The sequence below is a fragment of the Trematomus bernacchii genome, unplaced genomic scaffold (assembly GCF_902827165.1).
Source record: "Trematomus bernacchii unplaced genomic scaffold, fTreBer1.1, whole genome shotgun sequence".
NCBI lineage: Eukaryota > Metazoa > Chordata > Actinopteri > Perciformes > Nototheniidae > Trematomus > Trematomus bernacchii.
The window spans coordinates 415179-442901 of NW_022987715.1; the positions used below are offsets into that span (position 1 = coordinate 415179).

Here is a 27723-nt window from a genome sequence, read left to right on the forward strand (position 1 = left end):
GGGTTAGTAGACTAAAAGCTTTAGGAATCCAAACTATAACATATAATAAGTACCCTGTATCAAGATTGATGCAAAACAAGTGACATTTGACTTTTTTAGAGAGGTTTAGAAAAATAAAGTCCAGGCGGACTCACCTCTGGGTAATTTGGGAACCATCAGTTCCATTTGACCTTTTTCACTGTAAAAATCATTTTATTACTTTGAATTATCACTATAGGTATTCATTCCATCCAAATACAACTGTTGTAAAACAAAAAAATAAAAGAAAACATACAAAATGAAGTTTGACTCCAATTGGAGCAGATTTATTTCAAACATTTTACAGATTTATTTCAAACATTTTACAAACACACTATACAATAAAACAACACTCTAGATAGGTAGACTTTATACTTACCTCCTGAATGTAAAACGTTATACTTACCTCCTGAATGTTACAATATTTTGGCATGCCACTCCTGGTAACAATTATTTTTGATATTCAAGCACAGAGGGACCTGGCACTTCACGCAGTGCCAAGGTGTCTTCACCCTCTTTTTGCCAGCATCACGGCAGTTCCTGCAGTTCTTCCTGATACGGACATCTTTCCCATAAAACATGGGCCCGCATGTGAGTGGTGGGGGGGGGTGGTGGAGGTGCAGAGCCTTCAGCATATTCCAACATTTCTGCAGCAAGCTGCTCCCTGAAAGTCTTCTGTGTGTGTGGCTTTGTCCTGCTGGGGTCACTCTTCATCTTGTACAGCTCCTTGTGGAGAAGGAAGCTGTTCACAACTGCAATGTCCATAAAATGGTAAAAAAAAGTCTTGTACCATTTAATCGTTTTGTGGAGAACGATGTAGTACCCGATCAAAGCGTCAGACACATCCACGCCGCCCATGCTTCGGTTGTAGTCCAACACAGCGCCAGGAACGGGACAATCTTTGTCTGCCACACACCAGCCTGGAAGTTATATGGCCATTTCTTCCTCCAGTAGTCCGATCGGTTGTGAACGGTGACGAGGCCTGAGAAAATTATAATAAGTTGAGGAATGTGAGGGTGAGGCAGGTGTGGGCTGGGTGAAAGTAGACAATGCTGAAGCCATTTCATCCTCATCTCCATCACTATGAAAACAAATGTGGAAAAAAGAGATTAGATAAATTCCTGTAATTCCTGTTTCCTTTGCAGTAAACATGCCATTTTGAGTGTGTGAATGCAATACATTTAGTGACTATAGATGAACACTGGCCTATACTTTTAGTAAATGTACAGTAACAGACAAGAAACACTATTTTTGTAAATAATCCCTCTAATTCCTGCCAAACATGCCATTTTGAGCGTACATTACATTTAGCAGACGCTTTTATTTACTATATGAATAATCGTACACCAAATAAATAAGTAATAGATAAAAACAGAGAGATTACATACCTTTCCCGTGGTGGAATTTCATCATCAGTCACAACGCTCCGGGTTCCGTTCTGGCTGCAAGAGGTCCTCGTTGTCTGACTCAGAATCAACGGGTAACATATCTGCATCGCTGTCAACATTAGTCACAATTTCCATTGCCTGTAAAGTAGTAAGCATCTCTTTCCTGCAAGCCATTATTTGACAAAAGTCAAAGTATAAAAGTCCTAAACGCCAATCTTGTAATCTGCTCCGTTATCTGCTGTCCGCTCTGTGCGCTCTGGGTCCTGCTGCAATTCCTGTTGTTTACGTACTAAACACGGCGTAGAGTCTGCTGCGTAATGGGTCTGCCGCTGGCTGTCATACTTTATACTTTACGCAGGACCATATCTATGGAACCCATTGGTCGATTTGAGTGATTTACACCTTTTTCTTAACCATTAGATCCAATAGAATCCGATGGGCAGTTCCCAAATCCAAGTAAACATTTTCATTGCGGAGGTAATAGAGAAGCAAACGAAGCATATCTGAAAGTACAAGCCTTGACTGCAAAACTTTATACCCAGTTTATTGCCATAAATATGATGATGGATTATCAGTAAAAAAAATCTACGTGACACAGACACATTGGATTAACCTTGAGCGGAGTTTTTATTCCGTTGAGGACAACTTTTGATCACAAATCAAAAAAGGTAAGATGTAATTATTGTAATATTTTTGAAACCGGATGTTGTTTACTTTCTCTTTTCTGGCTGAAAGCTCCGCAAAATCGGGGTCGTACAGTGATGACACTACATGTATGGAATCTGTGGAGTCTCAGCTTTAATCGGATATCTTGTTTGTGCAGTTACGATAAGTAATAAGGGCATTTTGAGAGTGAGTGCTGTGCAAAAGTCTGTTAGCATTAGTTAGCATTTTTTCGCAAAATGCTAATTCAAAGGCTTGGTATTACTCTTGTGTTTCTTTTAGCTAAAAATGGTTCATATCTTCAGTTAGCTGAGATTATTCCCGTTAATCTGGTGCTACACATGAATAGTTTCATAAATGTTAAGAAGCCCTGAGACATTGTCTAAAAAATAAACAGTGGGAGGGGTCCAATGGGGGGACCGTCGTGCTTAAGAGGTTAAAGGTCCCATGTCCTTTAAATAACCCGTCCCCTTGTGTGTGATGTAGCTTTTCCTGCATGTAAACGGTCTGCAAAGTCACAAACCCTCAAAGTACAAAACTCTAACACAGAAAAGACCTGTCTATGCTGCCCCAGAACGCCTCGTTGGAGATTTTTCTTTTTCCATTTTTTTCTTCCGGGAACCAAGTGACGTAATGACGATCCAAATGGACCAATTGGTCCAAATGGACCAATCCGTGGAGCTCCGCACACACACACTCAGCCGCATTTTTTCATCCGCGGAGTTTTGCCGGCACACTCAAACGTATCTTTTATCAGCCGCAGCTGCGTGGATCTCCACTCACAGTTCGCCACACACTCACGTGTGTGTGCTCAGGCTGAGTTCAGGCTAAGTGTCTCGCTGTCTCGCAGACCCCACGCAGCAACCAGAAAACGACACCAGTAATATAGCTCACACTGTCGGCTCCTCGAGTCTCAAAGGGCGGAGCAGCGAGCCCCGCAACGTCCCGCCAACACGGCACCCAGACCCCACGCAGCATTCTCATCTGTTTGTCATTACTGGTGTCATTTTCTGGTTGCTAACGCCATTGTAACACCTAATCACTGATGTTCCGCTGTAACGGTGGTGGACTCATCAGAGCATAGTGGGCTCATAGGGAGGGGAGGGGGGAGGGGGGGGGGGGGGGGGGCAGGAGGTCCAACAAGGTGTGTAGGACAGAGAGTGAATACACATACTATACAGAGATGCTGTATGAGAAACCAATGTGAGTTTGGAACATTGAACAATGTAAATCTATTCTAGTAGACCTCAACAATGGAATTATGATCAGTAGAATTGGCCATGTCATGGGACCTTTAAATTGAAGAATGTTATAGTTTAACATCAGGACGTTTGGTATTTGTGTTAAAGGTCACCTATTATGCAAAATCCACTTTTTCATGTCTCTTCTACATCAACATGTGTCCCCTCTGTGTAAAGAGACTCTGAAAGTTTCAGGAACAAAGATCCTCTCTCTTTTTGTCCTGATCCATTTATATAAAAACCTGTCTGAAAATGAGCTGATCAGATTTTGGCCACTTTATGTCATAACGATTTTTTGGCTTGTGTAACCATTAGCCAATCACCAACCAAGGTAAACCCCCCCACACACCTTATCACCTGAATCTCCTCCTAGAGCACCATTGTGTTCTTTTTAACCAAATATCTCTCAGAGGGGCGTGGGGAGTGGCTCCTTATTTTCATCTAAAGTAACAGTCATAATCAGCACTTTTGAAACAGGGCTGAAACAGAGGGGATTATGGGATGCTGCAATGATCTGTTTGGTGTTTCAGCCAAACACTTCAGAGACATGTTTTGTATATATCTGAGACCTATAATATATTGATGAAAAACAGTATAATAGGGGACCTTAAAGGTGGGGTAGGTAATTTTGGAGAAACCGGCTCGAGTGCGCTAGAATTTGAAAATACACAGCCGGTAAAAAAAAACGGCAACTTCCTTACAGAGCCCCTCCTCCAACACACACGAACGCGCACATGACCAATGAGGGCACGAGATAAGTTTGTGCACAGATGGAAGGCTGACAGGCAGGTAGGCCATCCAGTTATTTTAGCCGGGCCGGCTAAAATGATTGGTCGTGCTTTTTACAGTACTACGGCTTCCACAGATGAAATTTTGTTATGGATTTTTTGTCAAAGCACTTAAGATATTCATTGCTATCGGGATGTTAAGAGCATTCCATGGAATATAACAAAAAGTGTATCTCGAGCCGGTTTCTCAAACTTACCTACCCCACCTTTAAAGTTGACTTTCAAAAACAAGGAGTTCTGAATTTAGTAGGCTGCACCCTTTTATTTTAATGTTAGGATACATATTTAATCAACATTCCATATCTTTTGCTGCTACATAAATATACGCTTTAATTTACAGTTTGTTACTAGTCCCATTTGAAAGTATAGTTTCATCAAAGTCATCAGGGCTAAAACATCAGATTGAAATAATGTCCATACTTATATCTCAGTGGCTCAGTCAGGGCAACCTACTGTAACACAGCTGGTTGAGATCCACTTGGAATAAAATGGTGCCCTTGTTTAACCAATAAAGCAGTGGTTGCGCAATTTTCCTTAATATAATATTAAAATACAATATATTCCTTAATATATATTTGTCCTGAAGAGCTTGTCTTGTGTTTTTTTGTGTAGTTTTCTGCATTTTAAGTGTGTTATACATGTTGCCACATATACTCTCTACACTGTCGCTCATATCGTTTTTTATTCTTATTACAAAGTGCTGCTCGTAGAACGAGGTGGGACTTGCCGGGGTAACAAGACAGATCACTGAGTGGACCTTGAGGCTTTGACTATGTGTACCCTCTCTCAGATTGTGTTTGTTTGGGTGTTTATCCCAGCTACAGAGCACAGGGTGAGGTGCTATGTGCGGAGGAGGCTCTTTATTTATGTGTGCTCCAGACTAGCTAAACAACATGTAGTCCTGGAGATGGATCATCAGCCAGGCTTTTTCTTTGGCAGTGATCAGCATGCAAAATCAACTCTGTAATGCACGTTTGCTTTGTTTGGGAACTGTCTGACTAGCTGCTGGCCGGGGGACACACACTGCTGTCTGTCCCCTCAAACCACCCACACACTCAGCCAGGGTAAACTAAAACAGCCAAGATTAGTATTAATCTCTCGTAATGCTGTGGCTCATAATATAGTCATAGGTGACTTGAGAATAAGCCATCCTACCTAACTGCTGCGATTTATTAAACGCACACAGAGGATTTGCTGTCAATGCTGGGTAGTTATAAACCCGGCATCATGTCTAAATACAGTGGTATCAGATCATTAATACTGATGAGATGTGCTGTGGTTACATTCAAATGAGGGGTTTGCACACTGAGGCAGGGATGAGATGGGATGACCGGGCTTTCCACTGAATCTTGATTACTACATGATGTAGAAATACTTCAGCATGTTCTACAATCACGTGTAAAATTAATATATATATATATATTAGGGCTGTCAGTCGATTAAAATATTTAATTGCGATTAATCGCATGATTGTCCATAGTTAATCGCGATTAATCGCAAATTAATCGCACATTTTTTATCTGTTCTAAATGTACCTTAGAGGGATATCTTTCAAGTTTTTTAATACTCTTATCAACATATGAGTGGACAAATATGCTTTATATGTTTGTTTATTATCATTTGAACAATGACAAATATTCTCATGAATATTAAACACAACAACCTCTGAACATTACAAATATTCGCCTCAATTCAACCTGGAACCTCTCATACAATACTGTGTGTGTGTGTGTGTGTGTGTGTGTGTGTGTGTGTGTGTGTGTGTGTGTGTGTGTGTGTGTGTGTGTGTGTGTGTGTGTGTGTGTGTGTGTGTGTGTGTGTGTGTGTGTGTGTGTGTGTGTGGTGTGTGTGTGTGTGTGTGGTGTGTGTGTGTGTGTGTGTGTGTGGTGTGTGTGTGTGTGTGTGTGTGTGTGTGGTGTGTGTGTGTGTGTGTGTGTGTGTGTGTGGTGTGTGTGTGTGTGTGTGTGTGTGTGTGTGTGTGTGTGTGTGTGTGTGTGTGTGTACACACACACTGTGATGGATCGTTGGAGCTATGTGCAGCTCAAGGCATATATGCTCGAATGGGAGCTGCCTGGACGCTGCAATCATGTTGCGCTGACTTTTCGTACAATGTCCCACTGTCTGGCTACCTGCATAAAGTCAAGTGCTCGGCGCAGTTGTCGGCGAAATGTCATTGAAACAGCTCCTTATATCCGTTAGCGCAGCTAGCTAGCACCAGATGCTAACAACAACACGTAAGGTGTGCCTCGCTCGCGCGAGTCGCGCCACACATACATACATACACACATACATACATACACACATACACACATACACACATACACACACACACATACACACATACACACATACACACATACACACATACACACACACACACACACACACACACACACACACACACACACACACACTCCCTCCCGGTCCTCCCGATGGCCAGTCCGGGCCTGCCAGTGAGCGTGGAAGTGTGGTCTGCCACAAGCGGGCAGCAGGAGCGGGGCTGTCAGCATCAGCTTGTCGATGGTATTTTACACTCGATGCGCTCTGAAACTACGGCGGCCGAGGACAAAAAATACACATGCGTTAATCGCGTTAAAATAATTAGTGGCGTTAATTTTTTTTTGCGTTAACGCGTTATTAACGCGTTAACTTGACAGCCCTAATATATATATATCAACTCATCTAATTTTAGCTCCTCAGATTTGTTTTATGTTGAAACGTGACATTTCTCCTTCCACCTTTTCTGGTTAATGAGTATCACTATTACAAATGTCCTATGTTCAACCGTGACTAGCTCAAAATAAACAAAACCTGCAGGAGAATGAAGAAAATCTGAAAGGGTTGCATGAGAGTGTGTAGAGCAGAGCCATACAGCTGTCGGAGCACGCACATGCTGTGATTGGTCAGTCTGAGTTTAAGTGACTTGGATAGGTCACTTGGGGGAAGCTGGTGAGGGAGAACAGTATGCCTTTAACAGAAGTGTTCGAACCAAAGTCAGACCCATGAATCTTTTTTATTAAATTGAATCCGAATTATTTTGTCTTTGTTTAAATGTAATTAGTTTTAGCTTATAACATTTACAAACAACAACATTTCTAAATAACAGGGATTAGTTTGATTATGTATTCACAATTTGATGGCCTGTTACCAAGATAAGATGGTTAAACTGAACTATAAGGAACACCTACAGTTGATGGGGATGAAAGGATATGAAAGGAATTCTAGACTTCGCTTGGGTCTTTCTAGAATTACCCAAACTTTTTGATCCTACCCTTTCCTTTGGAAAGTATACTCACCATACATTACCCCAAATGTGGTCTGTTCTTTAAGTTGCTACTTGTATTAACAGACAACTGGGATGTTTGTCATTTTCATTTGTAAAAGTTACTGCCAGCACTGGCTAAAATGAGTGACCTGCTAACATTACCTGTATACTTTCTAGATGTATTTCTGCTCAAAAAGAGTACGAAGTAACAAGAGGTCTAATAAGAGATTTCTAAAGCTTGCGTTACCAAATCTGTGTATTAAAATGTAGTGAATATCCCCACTGTCAGCCCTTAACATGAGGTTGCAGTGTGTCCTGTGTGAACACAGCTCAGGCTGCCTGTGCAGTGCAGGCTCTCTGGAATCTCTCCTGCCCCATGGGAATGCCATTAGTGGAGAGCTGAAGGAGTGCAGCAGGTGAAACAAACAGGGACGATAACTCTCCACCCCTCCACACACCACAGCTCCTCTCTTTGTTCGCTGCTTTGCCTCAGTATTCCCTCTCTCTCCCACCATCTGACATATTTGTGCCTTTATTCTCTCATCAACTCCTATTTTCCCACATTCAGGCTTTTCCTCAATGCCAATAGGTATCCTTGCTGTGGAACTGTTGTGCTGGGTACAGCAGTCAGACCTATAAACACAAAAACTCTTTCCTTGACTTTCTGGTTGAATGATGAAGTTACATGATTTCCTATCGGACGGTCCTCTATAAGTTTGTCTATGTTCACATCTGACAAAGTGCTTCCAAACAAAACATGAGTGAACAGTGAGGAAGCAGGAATTGTGGCAAGGACACCTACTGATCAGGAGATGTTATGATGCGTGTTTTGCTGTTTTGTTGGGTTCATTTGTAATTTCTTTGAGCAGACCTAAATGGTCTTGAATCTCTACGCTAATATCTGGTAGTCATGTCAGCCAAAGTCACTGCATTTGCGAGAATTAGTTCTAAATGTAGTTGCTTTACTATCTCACCTTACTCGGCCTCCATCTCTGATTCGTTCCTTTCGTTTGAGGATGGCAACTGTGTGCCCCCCTCCCTCCTTCTGCCTTCCTGGTCGGTCCTCATCACCCTTTTTCTTGCCTGCCCAACATCCTAACCAAGACACATGCTCACAGTGACAAGGGTACATGGTGAAAGGATGGGATGGAAATTGTGCGTCTTGCTCTCCACTGGAAATAGAGGTGATAATACGAGCCTGCCTCCTCTGAAGGGCACATGGCTGTGACTCTTCAAGCAAACACTTCTGTTCTGTCAATAAGAAATGGACTGATTTGTATGTGATGACCGCATTTATGGCAATCCAATTGAAAAATGTATTAATAATGAACAATTATTAAAATAACAAGAATCAAATAAAATGACCAGTTTTAAAGACAAAAGACAATAATATAGAAAGCAGCTATCACAGTGAAATGTGTTCTAAGACGGAATTTAAAAAACAGGAAGTAGGGATGTCCCGATCACCTTTTTTTGCTCCCGATCGGATTCCGATCATTTGATTTTGACAATCTGCCGATACCGATTTTTCCCGATCCGATCTTTATGCAATGCATTAAGAGAAAAAAAAGGAAAAAAGCATTCAAGTTGTCCCTTAAGGTTATTTTTTTATTTAAATGACAGTACCCAACTACCCATTCTATCCAACATGGATATAGCTTCTTTTTTTCACAGCAGCATTGGATCAGTTCAGTTGTGCAGCATTGGATCAAAACAAAATAAAGCTTATCAGTGGTCCACCACAAAATAACCATGTAAACAAATTGAGTGCAGATAGTGCAGTAACAAAACAAAAATAACTCTACTGGAAAGAGGTAGCTTGACTAGCTTCACAAGTTCACATTCAGTCACAAATAATAAAATAAAATAAAAATGTGGCTTAGTGCAGAATTCTAGCCTTAAGACTAACTAGTCTAGTATGAATGCAATGAACAACAGCAGCTTAACATAACATGAATAAACAAAGTATTATATTTCCATCTTACTGGAGTAACACAATTCAAATATAAAATGTCAAGGCACTGTTTTTTTTTGTTTGTTTGCTCCATGAGACGGCGAAACCCCACGTTCTCCACCACAGATAACGGCTGGTCATCCAACGCGATGAATTCAGCTATCTTGGCTGTTATTTTGTTGGCCTTTTCACTGTTCTGGGGCAGTTTCTCTTTCCTTTTAAAAGTCTCTGAAAGTGTCGGTTGTTTCAGTGCCGTTACCTGAGTGGCCGCTGTGTACTCGTCGTGTTGTTGTTGGTGTTTGTATTAGATTGGTCGTGTTGAACGTAGCTCTGTTCTTTCCACCACGCGGAACCTCCGCCTTGCAAACATTGCATCTGGCTGTTACACTGCCTTCGCTTTCAATTTTATAATACTTCCAAACTCCTGACATTTTCTCTGTCCCGACTCCCGAGTCATCAGCTGAACGTAGCCTCTTGTTAGCTTACTGCTACTATTAGACACTGCACCCTGCCCACTCTGTTGCCAGATTTGAGAGAAATAGGCAACCAGGTCTATGAAAACAAGCCCAAAAGAAGCAACACATGATGTGTAATTTTCAACCAAAACTAAGGCCTCAGGATGACTTTAAGACGTGAACATGGTCATTTTTGTTTTGTAACATTAAATAAAATAATACAAATATTTTATAAAAAAAGAAAGAAATCCCCGATCTTTTTCTCCCGATTCCGATCTTTTGAAAATCACGTGATCGGATCGGGACATCTCTAACAGGAAGTGTACACTGAAAAAACGGAGACATTGATTTTGATTAATTGTATTATGTCAACAAATTTCATGTAGCTGTATTAGGTTAGATGACGGCAATAATGTTATGTTTAACCTTATTTAATCTTAATTTAAGTCAATGTTTCAGTTTTGTCAGTGTAGGGGCCAGCCTAACATGTATTTGAAGAAATGTTTAAAGAGTTCATGTTTTGATAGCTCCATTGAAGGACAAAGATACTGAACCATGACGGATACATTCATTTGAGGATTTATTATGTTATTTTACATGAATGATCTGATGAAAAAAACTCTTTGCGCTTATAATGCTACGACATATTTCCCGCCTATACGCAACCCATTCATAGAGAAATCTTCCTGCGCCCCCCTCAGGTTTGAATTCAGCATAATACAACATCCGTTATTTATAAGTACACTGAGCGTAAAGTATGCCCATCCATCACAGAGGGACAGCAGGCTGTGGAACACATTAAGTGGACGTTGGGGCTCGGCCAGCTCTCTGCCGGAATAATGTGGCCTCTGTGCAAAGTATGCAGCATAGAAAATACATTTTATGTACAGGATAACAGGTGCAGAGCAGCACAGTGGCTGGCAGGCTCCGGCCCAGGCAAGGTTTGGTGATGAAGTCATGCTGTTTCACTGCACCTACTTTATTTTTACTGCTTCTGCTCTTTCAGGTGGAAACACAATGCTGTTGAAAGAAATCAGCTTTAACATAGTAAAGCATTTTGGTAACAATTCAGATTTTATTGCAGACTTTTGGACATCCAAGGTCTACATGTTATTTCATAGGCTTTTTTTTCCTAATAAGTAGCGGGGACATCCAACTTAATAATCGGTTTCAGCTACATCTAAATCATCTCACTACATTAATGAAACCTCGAAAGATCTGATGTCAGCATTAGCTTTGTGATTGTATAACATCAGAACAAAATAGAATCTGTTCAGCTGACTAACATGGCTTAACCTCTGCTAAGCAGTGATTGTAAATAAAGATTTACTGAATAGTTATATTCTTTTTACACGTTTGTTTCATAGCCTAGTCTGAAAATGTAACTCTGCTGGCAACAGTAGTGGACACTAATGATTTACAAAAAGAAGCGCCCCTACTGGCACATTTCCCACTTCTCTCTGACCAGATCCAGCTGATCCAAGCAGCTCAGGTGCAACAGGTGTGTTCAACACGCAATGATGTTACTAACCAGCCTTATAATGGCCTGAAGTTTACAGTTCTGTCATGACTTAAGACCAATCCAGTAGTCGGCTTTTGTCTCCTGTACTACTTCAGACCATCATTTTACAATTATCAACATGAAATTGTAGTACACACAAAATAAATATTTAAAACAGATTCATCAAAATCGAATTATACTTATGTTATCATTACCTACTAAATGTCTTTCCAACTCCACATTTCTAGTTTGTAATGGAAGATTTCTCCAAGCTATTCCCTCACATTTGACTAAGCTTCTTCAGAGCCACATTATACAAATGTTTTCACAGGCTGAAGCGTAATCCCATGACTAGTATTCTGACCTTTTTGTGTAACAATGCTGTAATTTGATTATATCGCCTGACACTTTGGATTCAGCATAAGAAAGGTCATATTTGAAGGTTCTCAATATGGAATTCAGAGAATGGGGATTGCCTCCACATGGCGTTGGCTGAGCCAGCGGCTAACGGCTAACGGTGCTAACAGTATTCATCTAAAGGGGAACCAGAGGGTTGCTGTGTTATCAGTGGTAACCATCAAACAAAGGCATTGCAAAGCTGTTTTATATTAATGCTCTAAATATAGAACAGATTATCTTTAAAGATATTATACACTGTTAATACAACAACTATTAAAGGTAGGTTAGGTAATTCACTTCAGAAACACTTTTTGTTATATTCCGTGGAATGCTCTTAACATCCCGATAGCAATGAATATATTAAATGCTTTGACAATAAATACATTAAAAAATGTCATCTGTGGAAGCCGTGGCGCTGTAAAAAGCACGACCAATTATCTGAGCCGGGCCGGCTAAAATAACTGGATGGCCTACCTGCCTGTCAGCCTTCCATCTCGTGCACAAACTTATCTCGTGTCCTCATTGGTCATGTGCGCGTTCGTGCGTGTACTTTCAAATTCTAGCGCACTCGAGCTGGTTTCTCCATTCTTACCTACCCTACCTTTAAGTCAAGCTTTAAAAAACGCAAAAAAAAAAGTTTAAATAAAAATATGTTTTTTAAAATCTATTTGAAGTGCCTACAGCATTGTTGTTGACTTTGTTGGCAACATTAATTAACCCTTTATGCAAGCCCTATCACCTTGGCTTTAATGCCTAATAATCGAGAGAGGGAGCTTTTGGCACACATTACAAATGCATTAATTATTTGAAAAGCACACATTTCTGGCCAAAGTAGGTCAATATTGATGACGTTACAAACATTTATTTGTTATTCGTAATGCTGGAGATAGGTCTTGCAGGGGGGTTGTGCTGTTATGATGGATCAGTTTGGATGGTGCAGCACCCAGACAGAGAAGAGACGTTCAGTTCTACAGACCTGACGCAATTATTTCTTCACTTTTATATTTATTGATATACAATGTGTGCATAATTATTAGGAGTATACCATATCATAATTTTTAGGCATATTTTCCAACTGCAAGCTGTATAAACTTTAAAGGTCACCTAACATGCTATTTTTAGGCAATAGCATAGGTCTCAGATATATAACAATATATAAAAAACATGTCTATGAAGTGTTTTGCTCAAAATACCAAACAGATCAACCATTCTAGCCATGCCTCATATCCCTCTATTTCACTTCCTGTTACTAAAGTGCTGATTCGGGGTATAAAGCTTTAAAAAAAAAAAAAAAAGAGGGGGCGGAGCTTATGCCTGCTCATGTGGGACCCGGCAGATACTGTCTAAATGCTGCGGTGATGAAACGCCATATCATGTTCAAAACCACATCAAGGATTATTCCTGAAACAGTATGGAGCTCAAATGCTTTTTCTCGCGCGGGTTTACCACAAGGTGAGTTCCTTTTTATATCCTGCTTCTTTACACATACTCTCTCCAGTACAGAGTGTACTCTGTACGTAATTTCGTAAGCTTCGTCATTTACGTCATATCGGATGGCAAATCTGGATCAGCTCCGTTGTTCCCCCGTATTTGGGGATTTGCGCACGGAGGAAAAGAGAGGGTTTTATTTTCTGACACTTTGTGAGTTCCCTGACTCACCGGGGACACATATTTATGTATGAAAGACATAAAAAAGTGCATTTTGCATGATATGTCCCCTGTAATGCGTATTGGATTTATGCACATCAGGTGATGTGTATTTGTGTAATGAGGGAGGGTGCGACCTAAGGAAATGAACACCCTCAAAGTGTTCATAATTATTAGGAAGCTTATTTTCCTCTGGCAAAATGGACCAAAAGAGAGATTTAACTTACTTTTGAAAAGTCAAACATCTTAAAAGTCTTTCAGAGGGATGCAGCACTCTTGAAACGGCTAAGATATTGGGCTCAGATCACAGAGCCATCAAACTTGTTCTTGCAAATTGTCAAGAAAGACAAAAAAGACGCAAATAAACTGCCAAAGATCTGAGAAGAATCAAAGATGAAGCTACCAGGAAGCCATTATCCTCCAGTGCTGTCATATTCCAGGGCTGAGGTTTAATTGTCAGTTTTGCTTAGGAACCTTCCTAACGGAGTGAAATGACCCGGAAGTACCTCAGTGGCAGCCATGATAAGAGCCGTTCGAATTGCCTAGAAGATGATAGGAAAGGAGGTTTGAAACGTCCTTTATAACCTCCTTTAGCTTAGGAACCACTGGACCTTCCTTTACGAAAGGAAAGGAGAAAATGCTGCCCCACAATACCTTGCGGCCGCAACATTTGCCGTCACACAACATTCGGCCGTTAACGGAAACAACCGATTATGACCGAGAAATGATATCATGAAAGTTACGGTGCTTATTAAGCATTTTAAAACGTATGTGGTAAGTTGCCAAAGTGCTTTGTTTTGAACGTTCATCAGTATTATAATCAAAAAGAGAAATATGAACGTTAGTTTTTACTGAAATGATCAAATAAAGTCAACATTTCACAGTCTTTACTGAGCTGTATGGGGTTTGTTAAACATTTAAAAGATGTTTGAATGGTGATATACACAGTGATAGATGTTAAGGCCCAACACGTTTATAATAAATACATTTGTATTTATTTTAAGATCTTTTCATACAATCATACGTATTGGGATCATTTGTATTAACCTCTTAAGCACGGCGGTCCCCCCATTGGACCCCTCCCACCGTTTTTTTTTCGAGACAATGTCTCAGGGCTTCTTAACATTTATGAAACTATTAATGTGTAGCACCAGATTAACGGGAAGAATCTCAGCTAACTGAAGATATGAACCATTTTTACCAAAACAAAACACAAGTCTCATAAGAAGCGTCTAAATGACCCCTGAGCGAAAAAATGCAAACTGACTTTGGCACACAATTCAAGATAAAAATACCCTTATTACTTATCGTAGCTGCACATACAATATATCCGATTAAAGCTGAGACTCCACAGATTATTTAGGTATAGTATCATCACTGAGCGATCCGAACTTGCGACAGGGGAAGCAAACACAGACATCACAACACGTACCTTTACGGAGCTTTTACGGCAGATCGTCTCACCGTAGCTGTCAATTAGGTCAAAAGACGTGTTCAATAGCATTAAAAAAAAAAAAAAAAAAATGCTACAACTGTTGATCCATAGGTTAATAATGTACCTGTGCCTTTGAAAAAATTATTTATAATCCATAATTCCATTTTTATGTAAAAATCGGAGCGGAAAAGTTAGCTGCTAATGGTAGCCACCAGAGTGTATGCAGCTTCCGGTTTTGGTTACGCGTCACTCTCACTCCTTATTTGTAAACGTTTTGGTGTGTATAGAACTTTCCCTCAATTCCATTGGCTCTAGCGGTTATAAAGAGATTTCATTCTTCAAAATCGAGCAAGGGGGGCCAGAGATAGGTCAAATCCACCCAAATGACCCCAGAAGTGTTTTTTTTTGGCTAAATCTCTCTAAAAAGGTCAAATTTCACTTGTTTTGCGTCAATCTTGATACAGGGTACTTATTATATGTTGTACTTTGGATTCCTAAAGTCTACTAACCCATCATCCAAGGGTAGTTTTCACTATAAGTAAAAAAGAATTTTTGGACGGACACTATAATTTACAGTTTTTTACTATGTAAAATCTGAATTTTCTTTAAAATAAAAAACATCTATATTGATTCTGACTTTTCTACATCCAACTCACAGGTTTATCATTACTTTGAGAATAAAGATTATTAATTTAACACTTTTAGAAGGGAAGATATGGTCATTTGTTCTGGGAATGTCATTTTCGAGCCTGAGACCTGAAAAACAGGCTCAGGGCTTAAGAGGTTAATGTGGACCGGAGGGAGAGGGTGACGAGCATAAGTTTCACTTTCCTTTTTTATTTCAATTCCAACCTTGGTCATGAAGAATATTTTTTCTCTGTTGTCCACAATCATAAAGCCTAAAACAGCACCATAAGAGCACGGTGCAGAGTCTCTAGATGAGTTTACAGTAGTCCCTCGTTCTTATTATACATCCATGTTGTAGTCCGCTGTATAGAAAACTGTAGTTTCCCCACAGCAGACGCACATTTATGACGTCCGCTGGCGCATCATAAATACGTCGGATAGTGAAAGTGCAGTCGGATTCTCAAAGCACCGCAGTCTCTTCTCCTAAGTCCTTTTGAATTCTCCTATCCACTATCCCTTAACAATGAAATAATAATGACCCCTTCCTCACCTGACCTAAACCCTATTGAGTAGGGGTGTAACGGTATCCGTATTCGTCCCGAACCGTCACGGTTCGGAAGTCACGGTTCGGACGTCACGGTTCGGACGTCACGGTTCGGCACATGCAGTCACACAACGAATACGCCTTTTTTTATGAGTGGGAAAAAAGTCTGTCACTCAGGGCAGTATCCATTACACTATATATAATCCAGGAGGCGGTATTGCACCTAAAAGCGGTTTGCCAGCCGCCCTTAAACAACAAATGAAGAACAAGAAGAAAACACAACAAAACGAACAAAATACAAGAAGAAGAAAAGTTAGTAATGGCGATTTCAGATAACACACAGGAGCTAGAAGACCCACCTGCTTCGTTTAAATCAGCTGTGTGGGAACATTTTGGGTTCCCTGTGGACTACAACAACGGACAGACTCCATCAATGGAAGGCTTTGGTATATTGCCTGGCATTTCTTTTCCTTTTAAATTGTTCTTAATGTCATAAATGTTTATTTGTACATTTTGAGTTGTTTGTTTATTATTCTCACTTTAAAAGGTGAAAATAAACAAGTGAGGTGGGAACATTTTAGTTTTCATTTAGTTGCATAATAATTCTGCACACTAATATAGTTGCCCAATAATTGTGCACTGCACACATATCCTCCAATAAAGTTTTTCAAATTAGTCTTACAAGGTTGTCCATTTAGAACTCACCTGACTGAGCTTCAACGCTGTTTAATTGCCATTGTATTTGTTCTGAGTTAAATTAGCAAGTGTCACATTTTAAGGACATCTTTTGATTGACATGGTGATTGATTAGGCTTTTGGAGATTATAAGTGCTGGTGGTAAGGGATATCGGCTCTGTGCTCCTTGAACACTCCAGTAACAGTGGGCTAGTAAATACAAATGCAAACTATATTCCATGCAGCCCTTCAGGAAATGCTCCCCTGCAGTAGCCATTACAGCCATTCTCCAAAGCATTTTTAGAAACTTTTAATTTCTCCAGGGCTTTCAAATTGCCTGTTTAGGTTGTGCAGAGGCATTGTTCCAAGCATCTATAAAATACCACTGTGGCCCAATGCAATGACCATATGGAGCTCCATAGCATTGTTTCATCCTAATTGCCCCCTTCTACAAGTGTCGATTTCATTCAGGAGAATACAAGGACCAAGGGCAGAAAAGAAGAATGGATGAGACGAGAGGGGGGGCTGAGGGTGAAGAGAGCTGACATTCATCAGAGTTCTCCCGACAGATGGATGAGGATACTGTCGTGCTACACTTTGTTCAGCAGATGAGCAGCACCACTCTCCCTGGATTTCATTTGGCCTTGCTGGTCTTGTTAGAGCGTTGCTTCTCTCTTCAACATCGCAGCCAAGGACCCTGACTCTTAATTTTAGCAGCTGAAGAGCTCCAGATCAATAACCATCAGTGTTTGGTTTTGGCCCGCTGCGCCGGTCAAATGGGGGGATTCCCCCCTCCCTCCCTCCTCTACTGCTCCCCCACCTTTATAGAAGGTGTCATTTAGTTTTGTCCAATTTCTCAGAAATCTTGTCATCTCTGGGTCAGTTTAAGATTTGTGTGCATGTGCCATGCACGCAGGTATACTGCTGTGATGTCTGAGAATTACACAGTTGTTCTTCACGTAATTATTCTGCTGCTGTCAGCACATAGACACACTGATTGTTTTCATGTCCGGATATGTCAGAAGCACTATTGAACATCTATCTGTTTAGCAGAGGTGGAAGAAGTACTCAGATCTTTCAAGTAAAAGTAGAATTACTGCATGGTAAACATACTCCCTCATGCGGTACCTTGGCTCTCAGCCTCCGAGGAGCACTGCACACTGTATTGCTGGGAATGCCTGATATTCACAACTGATCCACTGTTTGGAGCCAGAGAGGGTTTGAAACTTTAGTTGTCTAACCAAGGCAGCAGCGAGACACCAAAGCACTGCCGGACACTTTTGAAAAGGGGAAGCCTGAGTGGATCTAGAGTTTAACGAAGAAGTGTGTGGGAAAACGCTCCACAATGGTTTTTACCAGAAATACGACTGGACAGACTGGACTTTCAGCATTAGCCTCCATGGTGATAGAACAGGACTTATTATTGGAACTTGAACACTCGGATCATCTGTGCAACAGAGTAACTGAACTTTGTTAGGGAAAGAAAGGAGGATGGATTGTGTTTACAAATAACCAAATGTATTGGTGAAAATAGGCTATAATGATTTTTCTTTGAATATTTTGATATTTTCTTGTCATTTTATTAAGTAATATATTATATATTATTGATGCAGTTCTGCTAGAGATGAAGGATGTGGCTGCAGCGAAAGTGACTTTCTTGCTTTGAAATTGCATTAATTCTCGCTACATTAGATACCTCTCTGTGATGCAATGCCCTGTTATACTGCGTTTCTGTATAATATTGCTCAATCATTTTTTTTGTCTCCCAACCTAAAACCCAAAGATTAAATCATACACACGAAGTGCTAGCCCTGTAGAGCCCAAATTCTGTGTTACAATACTTTAAGATTTTACAAGCATAAAAGCTTGACAATATTTTAGCAAATACATTTTGACAAGTAATAATAATATATAGAATATTATTAAGTTATTTGTATTAACTGTGTTCTTTGCTTAAGATGCTTTACAATACACTGAAATCAGTCAGTTGCAAAGCCAGTACCATGGAAATGAAAATCATCCTGTTTATCCTTTATCGTCAATTTAAAGAGCTAGTTTTGTTGTAGTGCTCAGCTCGTCCCTGCAGCCGTTCTGTGAAAGACTGCGCTGTTCGTCCGGATTTTGAATCTGCTCACAAAGACCTGCAGAGATCTTTGGAGCCTGCTGAATGTGCATGCTCTCATTTGAGGTGGTCAGGCTGGGTGTAGATCCCTGTGCAGCTTCCTCTCCCTTGTTGTCCAGATTCCTCTTTCTGTGTTCTAAGCCTTTTCTGCTCCACTGCCAATACATGTGCATGTGTTAAAGATGGCTTCTGTTTCATCCTGAGGTGCTCTCCTGGGGGCAAATGTTCACCCCCACCTCTCCCTTCTCTTCTTGCTGGGGTCATTTGCAGAGGTAATCCACACATGGCTGGATACTCTCACCACAGCCTGGTAAAGGTAGATGGGATTAGGCTCATGGTGAAGGGTAATGGGCTCTTTTCACAAGCCCCTTTTTTTACCAATTAAGATGAACTTGAGTTGGACTTGTACGCACTCTTATATCAGTACTTGTATCCAACGAACCAGCCCGCGGATGGCAACATGCACGCCTGGGTGAGCCGCGTTAATCCTGCGTTTTTATTTTATTTTGGTCAATGTCAGCCAGAGGTTAACCTGGTTATAGAATGATTGCCTCACCCCGGCTGTATTTATCTCACTTCACTCCACAAGCCCTGGAGATTGAGCTGAAGTACAGAGCCTGTATTTAGACTTTATTTAAGAAGATTGGTGGTGGCCACCGACAGACCGCTGCAGTCAGCCCGTGTTCACCGATGGCCAGCTGGATCAATACAACACAATTGGGTTTTCCAATCTGCGGTCTTTGGGAACGCAGCCACAGCACTTACAGGGTGATCGCCTCTGATGAAATCTTCATCAGGATCTATTGACAGATTCATTTGAGCACCATCCTTCTGCCCTTACTACACTGTAAAGAAATGGGACACAAAAGCCCTCTTTAAAAAGTTTTCTGGCAGCTGATGGACAAGCATCTCACTCATTCACCAGCTAACACTGATTTTATTTTTATTTACTTAATTTAAAGGTTTATGTTTTTATTTTATCTTGCATGAGGTAGTAGTTGTTTAATTTACTGTCACCCCCTCACCCTTTGAAGCAAAACTCTTCCAAGCTTCTAGATTCAACAATAACTCAAATCAAATACTATGAAAAAATATTCAATAAAGCAGCAAGCGAGAGATTTGCTTTTGAAAGCAAGGCCTTAAAGTGACCTGGCAGCCGATAAAGGGACTGTGTACATTTCCCAAATCATTTCATATTTCATTTCTAAACAAGCTGCAGGGGTATTGAATATCACACGCTAATGCACGGCGGTCACATGTGCATTTGTGAAATTGTTTGGACACTCCACCAGGCGCTTTTGATGTCCACGTTTTCTCCCTGTCTGAAGTGGAGCTGCTCTTAAGAAAGCCATAATCCTGGCGGTATTGCTGCGGCGAGCGCTCTGCTGGCAGAACCTTTGGCAGCGGCATGCCTGACTCCACTCATTTTCCCCGTTGTTGTTTTACCTGTTTTGTATTTTTGCTTGGCCCCCTTGACCCCCTTTCTCTGAATTCTCCAGAGAAAGAGAGAGACTATTGAAATGGGGGGGATTGGCTAAAGGTGGTTTCCCAGAGAGGAATGCCCAGTGAAGCCCCCCCCCTGGGAACTCAGTACATCTCCTCATCTCATTCTGCAGCTGCATTTAATACACTGTAGGATTCAATTGGCCTGGCTTATTGACAGTAATGTTAATTATCTTCTTTTTTTATACTCCATTCTATATTGAAAATGCAACATGAGGTTATCATCTTGAAATAAGTCAACACTCCCAAATGGTGTAGTGTTCCTTTAATTCAGCTTCTCAAAGCAGACTTATTTTTTCCATCTCTTTTCTTCTTCCTCAAACTGTATACATCCCTCTTTTCATCCTGCCTTCTATGTTCTCCCCTCTCTCCCCCCCCTTTCTGCCTCCCTCTCTGAGTAAGAGGGCTTCCTGCCTCCTGTGAAGTTATTCCTCAGTGATATGTCCCACTTAGGGACACAGTGCTATTCACACATACTGTCATATAGAGCAGTGATTTTCAACCACTGTGCTGTGAGAGATCGGCAGGTGTGCCATGGGAAATTGTCCAATTTCAATTTATCTGTCCCCAAAAATATGATCTAGTCGCTGCAAATAATATCTGACACTGCTCCCAAGGTCCTAAGCAAGCTTAAAAGTCATCTCTCAACGAAACAACCCTCATGGCTTTCTGAAAAAAAAGGAGGTGTTACTGAAGTTTACAGCTAGAACAGTGGTGTAAGTATAGAAAGTACATCCCTTTACTGGCCTTTCCAACCAGGAGACACGTATGGGATACAACAATATACAAAATATAAGAAGATGTATAGACTCCTATCACAAAATCCATATAGTATTGATCCAGCACTACATCCAGCACTACATCCAGCACTACATCCAGCACTACATCAGTTTTTCTTTAAAGAAATAAACAAATGACTTAGTGAACAAAGAAGAAACTAAAGCCCTAAATAAGTTGGCAGTTAGTGCACATGTTCGTCTATACTACTCACCAAAGTTGTAATCTCTACTAAATGAAATGTCTACAGCTTTCACTGCTCTCTAAAATTGAAATGATAATGAATTACTGGTGAAAATGTACATATACATGAAAGGTATTGGATCTAAAGTTAACCGTTAGATTCCCAGGACCTCATGTTGTATATGTTTCTCTATTTCAGAGCTCTCAGATGTGGAACCCAACGTTTTTCTCAGGCCCTTCCTCGAGGTGGTCCGCTCTGAGGACACCACTGGACCAATCACAGGCCTCGCCCTTACTTCTGTCAACAAATTCCTCTCCTACGGCCTTATAGGTAAGAAATGCTTCCCCTCGGCAAGTGTTTTCTCTGCTCCTGCACTCCAAACACTGTTTCAATGGCAGGGCTTCTTTACTGAACCTGTATTCAAAGACTTTTGTTATATCAGGGGGTTTCTTTTCTGGCCTTTCTCTTTCAATATTGTGTGTTTTGTATGCATGTTTATAGACCATATTGACCATTTTTAGGAAAAGGAAAAATGCCAAGCCAAGTACTAGAGATTGCAAGCTTCTTAACTGGTGGTAGCTTGGTAAGTACGTTTTTTAATTAACAGTAAGTTACAATCAATGTATACATCTTCCTGGCACTCTCAAACGTGCAGAAGAGTTTTCTGTTGTTTATGGTCGGATCAGTGTAGGAATGCCAGGAATGAATTTGTCATCATGGGTGCAGAAGCGGGCTGGTTCTGGCGTACAGTCAGGACTGCCTGTCCCCATTAGCCTCATCATGGAAGTATGGCCCAGTGTCTGCCAGTTGTTTTGTTAAGTGTGAAATGAGCATGCATCACCAGATGTTGGTCTAAATAGCAGGGGTGGACTGAATGTTACAATGCTGTCAACAGAAACAGCTGCAGCCATTGCTTAGCTAACTGAGCGTTTGAGCTTACAGGAATACTGGACATTACTACAGTGATGGTGATAGGTGCACGGCCCTTGTTCTGACGCATTCAAATCCAAAATAAATCACATCTCAGCATATTTGTATCCAGTTGACATACCCTACTTATTCCCTGGACTCATTTTAGAAGTCTGTGTTTGTGTGATACCGTATCCTAGATTTCCTAAACTTGGCTGTAATTTCCTCTCGGCAACAATCGACAACAGCTGATCTGCTCTGAGCACATCCACACACCATTAGCTTTCTGTCTCATTCACACACTCTCACCGGGCCACACATTACGACTCTTTCAAAATTCCCAGCCGACCTTCGGCATCTTCACATGGTGGGCTACTGCAAGCCGGGGTCCTCATAACATTTGCATTTTTGGGTCCTTTTAAACAGTTCCTACGTTTTTACTACGTTGAAGTGAGCAAAAATAGACATTAGGATTTAATGTTGGAACTGAGCTTTCTTTAAAAAAAAAAAGAAGCCAAGCATGTATATGTGAAACCATTTCTGGAACAAATGGGCCTCTGCCTGCTAAGGCTCACACAGATGTACACACAATATGTGTTCAAAGATCACCTCACAAATAGTCCCCTGTGTCCCAGAGCCTCTGTCTGTCACTCCAGACCTGACACCAGCTCCCTTAATCCCCCCCACCCCCACCCCGACGCCATCGCTCCCCCAGCAGCAGATCATCAGCATTGTTCCAAGGGCCGCACCATTGTGCCGATGCTGCACGCTCGCTCTCAAGCACAGCTCCTGTTGTTTTAAGAAGAAGAAATAGTCTGTAGTTTGAGAACTGTATTAACAGTCTGACTTTAGTTGCTCAAACAGTACAGACTGTTAACACCCCCTCTTCTCTTGTTTAACTTAGCCATGCATCCGTTTCTTTGGTAGTGTGGGAGGGATATGATGTGATATTTAATGCAAGTTCAAAGAGAATTGAAACCCGATCTGAAGCATGTGTCAGAGACTCTGGAGGAGATCACAGATATAATTCCTCATGAGAGCAGTGACTGGGTTCAGCATTTACACCAAGCAGTATTTCATATATAATATATATATATATATATATGTGTGTATATATATATGTGTATATATATATATATATATATATATATATATATATATATATATATATATATATATATATATGTATAGCTGCAAAATATTACATAGCTTTCCAAATAGTTTTTCTAATGAAATTGTGCTTCTTTTTTAATGCCCAGTGAAAATTCTTGATTGTGTAAAAGTAATTTTTGTAAGTAATTGCAAAATGTTTAATACAGCGTATTCATTTATAAATATATATAAATATATATACTTATAAATAAATAATAACTCTATTGTACTTTGGGAGTGTACTGTACGCCAACTACATCATTTAACACCACCTAAGCAAAAAAAACAACAGTAGAAAAATAGAACTGTTAACTAACAGTAAAATGTGATTATTTGATTTGATCAGCACGAGTTCCCCTTACTGTAGTTCAAAAATAAAATCAATATTAATAATAATATCAACATGAATTTTAAACATTTAGAAAATAAATCCAGACCTTGATGCTTCAAATGTACTGACTGTATTCATCAGTACAATGTTTTAGCTAATACCCTATCTGAAGTCAGGATGTAGAAACTGTGCTGCCTTCAGGGCAGCTGGGACATATGATGTTAAATGGACAGAAAGAACAGCAACACTGGTTTGTCAAGTACTGCCATCTCCTGGCTAGGAATAAATACAAAAAAAGTCTGCACGCCTCAAAAATGTTTCTTAGTCATCTTCTGGATTCAATTTGTATTTAAACAATTTGACTTAGCATTATGTTTACATGTGATCCTCCACTCTGTAATCCATTTGTTTGATGTATCTTTAGTAAGACTGAAGCTGTTTGGTGTGCTTCTTAAAGGATATCACTGTTTCATTATGATACTTGCTGAATGATTGATGTCACCATTTAATGATTGTAGGCTTAAGGTGTAGGATAGAGTGTGTTGATGTTGATGCTCAGCAGGTTTTAACACATCACACCCCCCTCTAATCAGCAGGGAGATCTGCCTCCAGCAGGCCGCTGTGTTCCAAATGATCCTGGGTGTTGTGTTGAATATGATCCTCCCTTAAGTGTGTCACCCTGAGCAGGGTCCCCTGCACCATCCTCTTTTTAAATGTTTTGCTTGTCTAGGGCATAACAGAAAGAGGGAGGCAATCATTTCCTACAACAACCCACTCATTCCGCTCACTCCTTTATTTACTTTGAGGTTATTCCTCACATTCTATGGCATGGAGAAAGCAGTAACTAAGCCTTGTTGCTGACAGATACCCAGATCTCTGCTCTATCCTCTCTTTCCCACTGCTCATCTCTCCCTCCGTGGTCGTCCTCCTCCCCCTTTCTCCCCTGCCCAGTAGAGTCAGCAAAGCCCCTCACTGTGCTGGAGCATCCATGGTCAGTAGCCCACAGAGGACTCAGAGTGGGGCTCAGAGCGGGGCTCAGAGCGGGGCTCAGAGCGAGGCTCAGCGCGGGGCTCAGCTCAGGCTTAAACTGCAGCCACTGGCAGAAGTGATGAGCTTACAGTACAGCTGTGGCCTGCCTTTCATTTGAGGGGTAAAAACATTGTTATTCTTCAATTAAATGGATGTCATAAGAAAAGAAAGGAGTGTGTATTTCTCATTACCGTCAACATTACATGTAGTTCAACAAAAAAAGGAGCATCACCTATTTCTCGAAATCCTTGGACATAAATCAAATGAATATGACGCAGTAAGCATGGTAAAAGTGAAGGGAAAATCAAATGGTTTACAGAGTAGAAAGATTCAAAGGGAGGAAAAAGTCTGACGTGGAAAATAACCCAATGATTTCAACAAGGTTGATTTGGCCTTTTACTTCCCAATTTGGGAAAATGATGGTCACATTTTGAAATGCAATGTAAATGCATAACATTTCTTAAAAATAGAATAGAAATCAAAATACACATTGAAAATAAAAAAACTATATATATTCAGAGGAGTATCCAAACACTATGAAACATACAGAAAATCATTTAATACTCTCTCATCTACTAAACATATAAACATAGTGTACTGTATGCATAAATAAATTGTGAACAGTAGCTTTTGTTAAATTAAAAGTCAAATGTATCCTGTGAAATCACTCAGTTTACTGGTCAGGTGAACTCCCAGGTACTCTGAAGATTTGACAATCTCCTTGTCCTCTCCCTGGAGGCTCACCAGTGCAGGAACCTTGGTTTCCCCTGCATTGATCTGGAGGCCACAAAGCCCTTGGTCAGTTCTCTGTGCTCACCGTCTGCTGAGGACTGAAGAGCAGTCGGAGAACCTTTACAGGTGGCAGTTAGCTGAATTGTATGTGAAGTTTGTAGTGTAAAGGGTGAAGAGGGAGGAGCCCCCATGCTGCAAACAATCATGTTAGACTCACAGTCCTGTATTCTCCCAATCTATGGTTGGTTGGCGACGGAGATCAGGATCCATGCTGTGAGTTAGTGCTCAGACTGGTCCCTCATAATCATGGGCTGTAGCCTTTTCTTAACACTGATTGCGGTTTTCTATACATTGCTTATACTTTTTGTTTGGTCATTAACTACAATCTAGGAGTTGGTAATGCACTAAATAATACTCAACCCATTCATGATTTATTCCGGCACTCTTCTGTTCTGTGCAACCCACTAAGAGCAATATAAACCAGAGTCAATGTCCTTTTATGTGAACACATACTTAATAAAACTGATTCTGAAAGTAGTTCTTTTTTTTCTTTACTTTTAAAGGGGACCTATCATGCAAAATGCACTTTTTGATGTCTTTTATACATAAATATGTGTCCCCGGTGAGTCGGGGAACTCACAAAGTGTCAGAAAGCAAAACCCTCTCTCTTTTCCTCCGTGCCCATATCTCTGAAAACGGGGTAACAACGGAGCTGATCCAGATTTGCCATCGTCATATCGGACGGTGGACCCACGGCCCTATCAGAAACTTCGTTATCAGAATCAATGCTCGACGTGTTTTGGACGTAATATGGTCATGGTTTACATTAGCAAGGTTCGCTAACACTCAGAGCTAACCTGTACTGGGGAGAGTATGTGTAAAGAAGCAGGATATAAAAAGGAACTCACCTTGTGGTAAACCTGAGAGAGAAAGCGTTTGAGCTCCATACTGTTTCAGAAATAATCCTTGATGTGGTTTTGGCATTTCATCACGGCAGCATTTATTTTAGACAGTATCTGCCGGGTCCCGCATGAGCAGGCGTAAACTCCGTCCCCTCTTTAAAAAAAAAAAAGAAGCTTTATACCCCGAATCAGTACTTTAGTAACAGGAAGCAGAGTCTTGCACGGGTCTGATTTTCAAGACCCGCTCCCGCCCCGCGACGTGCAATACTGAACCCGCCCCGCCACCCGCACATATACACGCAGTTGCATATTTGGCTCAAAAAGCGTGGGATGTTGGTTATGTTCTCCATCTAGGATGACACCAAAAGCCTCCCAGACGTTGGATTTCGCTCTTGAGGAAGAGTTATTGACAATGCTGTATCCTCCGCTAGAGAGCTTCACCTCAGCCATTTCGAATGTGGCGCGCTCAGCAGCAGATTGATGCGGTGCAGAGGTTAGGATTATGCGCGGTCCCGTGGGGGAAGTGCTGATTCGGGGTATACCCGCGGGTACTCGACCCGATGCAGGACTCTGACAGGAAGTGAACTAGAGGGATTTGAGGCATGGCTAGAATGGGTGATCTGTTTGGTATTTTGAGCAAAACACTTCATAGACGTGTTTTTCATACATTTTTATATATCTGAGACCTATGCTATTGTCTAAAAAATGCATGATAGGTGACCTTTAATGTTGCCTTTTTCTTGGATTTGTTTTGGGAACCTAACACATACTAGGGAATATGTTGGTTGCTCAGTCTTGTGAAAAGTAAATGCAAGATCACCAGCACTTGCTCTCAAGACCACAAAATCCTATGTACGTGTACCATGCATTTACTGATGTGCACTCTGTGTAGCTAAGATGAGAGCAGGGCAGCCTGTCTGAAAGGTGATCTAGTGCTATTCAGTAGATGAACAGGTGAACAAACTCATTTCTTATCTGGAGATGGAAAAGCAGCGGTCTCTTTGTTTGGTTTCTAAAGATGTATTGGTCCTTATGCAGAGTGCAGCCTGAGAGCTTTGTGTGTGTGTCTGTGTTTCCCTCACGCCACCACTGTGACTCTGTGACCAGAGTTTGATATTACTTTAACTGCTTTGTGTGGCAGCTGGTTCAAACCCCTATTGACTTTGCCCCCATACCCTCAGGCACAAACACACACTCATGTAGAGACTCTCCTTTCCTCAATGTTATTTTAACAATGCCCCCCCCCCCCACACCCTTATTTTTGACGCCGCTTGTATAGACTGTGTGCCAAGAGAAGGATTAGTGTTTTATATCACTTCTGACATTCTGCTGGATCCCCCTGTGGCTCCAGTTTCTGTGTGGACATTGGATGATTTCAGCACAACTTCCACGCTTGTTGTCGCCCTTGCCTCTGGAGGGATGTTGGCATTGCTGTGTCTGAACGGCCTCAATACTCCAATTCTTAGCCATTAACCGGCTTCT

The 27723-nt window shown here is 41.0% G+C and overlaps 1 protein-coding gene across 1 annotated transcript in view; it reads left to right on the plus strand.

Moving 5' to 3' along the window:
* The window catches only part of gbf1 (golgi brefeldin A resistant guanine nucleotide exchange factor 1), a 97120-nt gene that overhangs the window by 22441 nt on the left and 46956 nt on the right, over window positions 1-27723 (plus strand). Inside the window, 1 exon segment of the mRNA XM_034142161.1 lies at window positions 21385-21516. Coding sequence (XP_033998052.1) covers window positions 21385-21516 — 132 coding nt within the window.